Source organism: Ascaphus truei, chromosome 5, assembly GCF_040206685.1.
Source record: "Ascaphus truei isolate aAscTru1 chromosome 5, aAscTru1.hap1, whole genome shotgun sequence".
NCBI lineage: Eukaryota > Metazoa > Chordata > Amphibia > Anura > Ascaphidae > Ascaphus > Ascaphus truei.
In genome coordinates, this window is record NC_134487.1 from 274,372,188 (window position 1) to 274,378,187 (window position 6,000).

At 43.5% G+C, this 6,000-nt stretch overlaps 1 protein-coding gene across 3 annotated transcripts in view; it reads right to left on the minus strand.

Moving 5' to 3' along the window:
• The window catches only part of CCDC69 (coiled-coil domain containing 69), a 33,224-nt gene extending 29,102 nt beyond the window's left edge, over positions 1-4,122 (minus strand). Inside the window, exon 1 of one of the 3 annotated variants that reach the window (XM_075602123.1) lies at positions 3,847-4,119. In XM_075602123.1, the coding sequence (XP_075458238.1) occupies positions 3,847-3,894 (48 nt within the window). In that variant the 5' untranslated portion in view covers positions 3,895-4,119. Of the gene's footprint in view, positions 1-3,846 lie in introns of all 3 variants that reach the window. The other 2 variants (XM_075602125.1, XM_075602124.1) reach the window with 2 other exon arrangements.
• Between the last annotated feature and the right edge of the window lie 1,878 nt (positions 4,123-6,000).

Below are 6,000 nucleotides of genomic sequence, written 5' to 3' on the forward strand. Positions count from 1 at the left end.
TCTAAACTCCTTGAATATCTTGTATTCTCTCGCTTGCTCCATTTTCTCAACACCTATTCTCTCCTAGACCCTCTACAATCTGTTTTCCGATTTTCTGCTCACTCCACTGAAACAGCCCTCAATAAAATAATAAATGACCTCTATGCTGCCATAGACAGTCATTACACTCTTCTCATATTACTTGAGCTCTGTGCAGCGTATGATACTGTGGACCATCCACCCTCGTCTCCTTCACATTTTCATACTCTTGGTATTCGTAACAAAGCTCTATCCTGAATCTCCTCTTACCTCTCCCATCGTACTTTCAGTGTCTCTTTTGCTAACACCTCCTCCTCTATCAATCTCTCTGTGGGGGTACCCAGGGCTCTGTCCTCTTTTCTCTCTACACTCTCTAGGTGACCTAATCACATCTCTTGGCTTCAAATATCCCCTCTATGCTGATGATACATAAATTTACATTTCAACCCTTGACCTTACTCCTGCTGTACAGACTAAAGTTTCTGAATGTCTCTCTGCTAAATCATCCTGGATGGCCGTCTCGACTACCTTGACCTCCTGCTGACCGGCCTTCCTGCCTCTCACCTGTCTCCCCTACAATCTATCCTAAACACTGCTGCCAGAATCACTCTACTCTTTCCTAAATCTGTCTCAGCGTCTCCCTGCTGAAATCACTCTCCTGGCTTCCTATCAAATCCCGCATCTCACACTTCATTCTCCTCCTCACTTTTAAAGCTTTACACTCTTTTGCTCCTCCTTACATATCAGCCCTAATTTCTCGCTATGCACCATCCCGACTCTTGCGTTTCACTCAAGCATGTCTTCTCTCTACTCCTTTTGTATCTAAAGCCCTCTCCCGCCTTAGGCCTCATTCAAAGTGCCTGCTTCGCGACGTGCAAAGTATTTAAAGTAAATATCAGTTGTCAGGGTAGAAGCTACCCTGTCGCCGAAGTACGGAGTTGACGCTTGCTACAGTTTGCATAAACAACTCAAGTTGTTTTTTTCAAGCTGCAGCAGCGTCACTGGTACTTCGGCAGCCAATCAAATCATTCGGAAAGTGTAGTGAGAAGAGCAAAACCCATCCCTAACCTCAGGTCTATAGAACCGCCTACTGAACGCTTGAAAAGATCTGCTGGGGATGATGAGCACACATCGCCCAACAGACTGACGCGCGCACACCCAGACGCGCTCCCTCCACCTCCTGTCTCTGTCACCCTAAACGAGGCCTTAAACCTTTCTCACTGACTGCCCCACACCTCTGGAATGCCCTTCCCTTCAATACCCGACTAGTACCCGCTCTATCCACCTTTAAGACCCAACTCAAAACACACCTGCTTAAAGATGCATATGAGTAGCTCTATGAGTGATAGTTTTACACTGCATACATAAACCTTGGCCCCTTGCATACGCACTTACCAGAACACCCTCCTACTGTCTCTGTACGTCCTTCCTACCTACCAATTAGATTGTAAGCTCTTCAAAGCAGGGACTCCTTTTCCAAAATGTTACTTTTATGTCTGAAGCACTTCTCCCCTTTATGTGTTATTTATATAATTTGTTATCTATATGATTGTCACGTGTATTACTGCTGTGAAGCGCTATGTACATTAATGGTGCTATATAAATGAAGACATACATACATACTGCTGTGTGTATCTACCTGTATTACTCCATCACTTTTGTGTGTATCGAACTGTATTAACCCCATCATTGCTGGGTGGGCCAATAAAGCATTGCTGTTATTAGTGCTGCAATGAGCTGTTCTTGGATACCTTCAGAGTGAAAGGGTTAATATTTGATAAAGCAAGATTCTGAAAAGTGAAGAGCAGGACTGAACAGCTGTGCCAAAGCTTTATGTACGCCTGGGTTAAGTACTAAATGCGCAGTGAGAGCTTGCCGGGCAGGATTTAGGGTGTTTATTAGGGACAAGGATTTCAATATCAGGGTGTGCTACTGGGCAGTATTGAAAGGCAGTGGTCGAGCTTTATGTGAACATCAGTATTACGTAGCAGCAGGTCAGGCCTGGGGTGTGGCGGCAGAAAGCATGGAGGTTTAGATCTAGTAACATAGCAGCGGATATTTCAAGGGAAGGAGGTGTATTAAGTCAGCCATATGAATGGGGCAGTACTTGAATAATGGGGCTGTTTCTAGGCAGGAAGGTGATACATACAGTTGGTATACGGTATATGAGTAAGTATAGCTGTATATACATAGCTGTATGTGAGTGTTAAGGGCCGTGGCTGTGGCCCGGAAATACTAACATGCCGAGAAAGAGCTGTGTGTGTGGGTGTCACGGTCAATGTTACAGAAGTGTGTGTGGTTACGACAGGAAGTGCAGTGGTAGAGCTGCAAGTGCATGACATGGGACAGGAGTATGGAAGGGTAGAAGTGAGTTATAGTGGCATAGCTTTGCAAGTCTGAATCAGTACTACAACAGCAGAGAGCCATTTAGTTGAATTGCAGTAACAGAGCTGTGTATGTGTTGGAAGTCAGTGCTGTAGTTACAGGAGATGCTCAAGGACAGAAAGGTGCATTAATTTTGGAGCATGTGTATATAGTTAAGATTGTAAACTCACTGTTGCAAGGACCTCTTTTCATATTGTCTGACTTTGTTGCACTTATTGTATTATAATTCCCTGTACTGTACTGTCTCTTTTGCAAAGCTCTGAGTACACTGTGGGCGCTATATAAATAAAGCTATACATAAAGAGAAATCAGGGAATGTTGCAGGGTAGGGTTTAGATGTGCTGTGCTGTTATAGCAGGGGTGCTGTAAGCAGGACATACAGCAACTCCACAGGGTATGCATGTATGTAAAAACTAATTCATGGCATGAAAAGGGAGTCCTGCAGGTCAATGCTGCAATAGCTGATCAATAAAAGCTACTGCACTAGGACCTGCTCCAAGTGACACAGCTGTGTCTGAAAAGGGGTAGTACAGTGACAGCAGGTTGGCACACAGGTTGGCATGCAAGGTCAAGTCATCTTATTGCTTTTTACACACATCCTGCATGTGACTTTGCTTGCACCACTCAATATGTGGTAGAAGTTCATTCAAAACCGAGAAGGGAAAGGCTTGTTTACTACAGAATACAAAAAAATACCTCCCCTTCTTTGCTTTCTATAATAAGACGTATTGCCTGTGCAAGAAGTCACGGCAACGGGAGGAAAATAGTACCACAAGCTTCTCATTAATAGACATTCACATTTTCTGTTCTTACATTATATCTCTTGGACAATGGAGATTTATAACCCCCCCTGTCCCCTGTCTGAGATTATGCCCTGTACATGAACTCTTTAATAGCCAATGGCTGTCACCTAATCATGCTATCTCCCCATGTAACTGACACCAAGAAGGACAAAGCAGACTCCTACTAAAGTGTTACTCCAGAAGCAGATTATACCTATTGTCCTGAGCCGGGGTCAAGTGATGACTACCCATAGCTTTTGACCATGGGTTATCCATAGGCTGACCTATGTCACCTTCAACAGATCACTGTCACTCACCCCCAGAGTGTGACGTCATACCACTAAAACTATGAAGTGGCTAAACAAAAAACCCCAAAGAGAATTAGGACCATCCCCTTACCCCACCTAAGGTCATTGGGTTACCCAATGACATCCCCAATCTACACATACCCTATTTTTTTTTTTTTTTAATATTATTAGTGAGAGAGTGAACAAGGTTAGGGGGTAATCATTTGACCCCATCACAAGAGAACCCCTCTGCCCGTGAAAGGGTTAAGCAGAAGTTAGTGCCTCTACACAGCTTCCTCCTATTGTGCAAATAGCAAAGCTCCCAGCATGAAAACACAACTTTTTTTTTTCCAGCACCCATTCCGTTGCTTTACCTTGTTCCAGGCTCTTGGGCAGCACATCCTGCTGGTTCTGCAGCCCATAGCTGCTCTTCAGCCCGCAATCACCAGTGTAGTATTGGTCCCATCTCGGCCCCCTTCTCGTCTGGCTGCCTCTGCCTCTAGGTTTCTCTTTACACACACACACACACCCCAGCTAAACCTGCAGCCTGCTCTGAACTAAGCAAAACTATTGGGACCGTAAACACCAGAATAGAAGCACCCGCCTGTAATGAGAACACTGGAGAGGCCTAGGAGACAGCTGCATGTATATTCCAGTGCATAGTATTAGGATGTCATACTCCTAAGTAGTCAAAATAACCCCAGATCAGTTGTATATTTGGAGCCTAGCACAGAGTGCACTGTGAACTCACATACTTTTCTTATCTCCCTGGTTTTTTTTTTATAGTACAACCAGTATTCCAGTGTTATATTATTTATTATAAGCTGTGTATTTACTTAGCCCTTTACAAAATGTAATATCACAAGTTGTAAATTAGGTGTGAGACTAATTCCTGATGGGCTTTCAATCTAAGTAATGCGATGCAGATACAATGTGATAATATATAGATACATATTAGTTATGTAAATTAAGTGGCTATAGGGAAGAAGGGATGATAATGTAAATACTATTAATACATGGGTGAGAGGGAGTGAAAGGAGTAATTGTGATAAGTATTAAGTCTTAGTTGGTCGGTAGCTTGAGTTGGGTAGGCACTTTTTCACTTTACTTCTTGGAACAATATTAAATTCCGAGTCTTTCTGCTTCTTTCTAACCACAATTAGTCTCTCATCTTAAACAAAGAAAGGATTGAGTGCATTTGATTGTGTGGATTCTGCAAATACATAGGGAGAGTGTAACCAAGACTGTGTGCGGTGCCCATGTCCCATCACTGTGCACAAGGTACCTATAGCCTTTTGTATGTATACCTCTCTCTGCCACACAGCAGGTATAGTAGCACAAACACTTTTGTCTTACAAGTAATAGGGTTTCCATTTAATGCCACACGTTTTTTAAAACAGGTTTTTAAAACATATTGGGAGATTTAAAAAAAAAACTGAATTGGCTGAAGCTGTTCCTGGAGTCATCCTTCACATTACAAGAGAAGCTTCCTCCAGTTGAGGTTTTCAGGTTTATTGAACCATTTATATCAATTCAAAGCTGAGTGTGTTTGGAACACAACCCTAATATAGGGGAATTTGCCTCCTCCCCTAGACCATGCTCATCCAGTCCTGGATGTATATCTTGCATCCCATTCCCAATGCAAGCAGGGAACTACAAGAAACTATAAAACGAGTGCTGCAAAACCAAGACGGGCGAAGTCTGTTACTGGAATTTTGAAGTCAGGTTATTACTGCTTTAGGACGGCCAACGAGATCCAGGTTGACAGGTCGGGTTAAATTAACTCCAGGGTTTATTTTCTCTTTTGTAAATAGAATAAAAGGACTACAAATCACACTATGCATTGAGAAAGATGTGACAAATGTCAGAAATAGTCACATGCGTCTAGTTGGCAACACTTCATACATCTGCTTGTGCAACCCCAGGATTCCATTACATAGTGTCCCCTTTGGCATGTTTCCATACATAAAAGAATAATTGATGGTGAACACACGCCTTCGCTTACAATCATAGTCAATTCTGTTGTTGGTGGAGATTGGCGGGAGTCCAAACAACTACCACAAGCAATTCAATACATCTTGGTTCCTGCCACACTCCGATTCATAGTCATATAGACACTGAATCAAATTGTATCCGCTGCAGACATGGTGCACAATATTTTGGGATAAATACCACTGTATTTTGTAACTGAAGAAGGGGTTACCCCGAAACATTGTGCACCATGTCTGCAGCTAATACAATTTGGTTCAATATCTGACTAGGAGTATGAATCTGAGTGTAACGGGTTTTGTGAACCGGTCTGACCCCCCCAATCTCATATTGGCCCCTGTGGTCTAACCAGTCCCCATTACGGTGTAGTGTCTGGTGGTGCACCTGTTGGCTACAGGACTCCTGAGTCTCCCGCATGATGGTGTATGGGGATTTGCCAACCCAGACAGGCAGCTGAGGTAGTGTGATGAGTCCTACCTAGATCCAGTGCAGCGCCTCCACCTCATCAGGGTCCCTTCGGTCACTCGGGGATGGTCCTG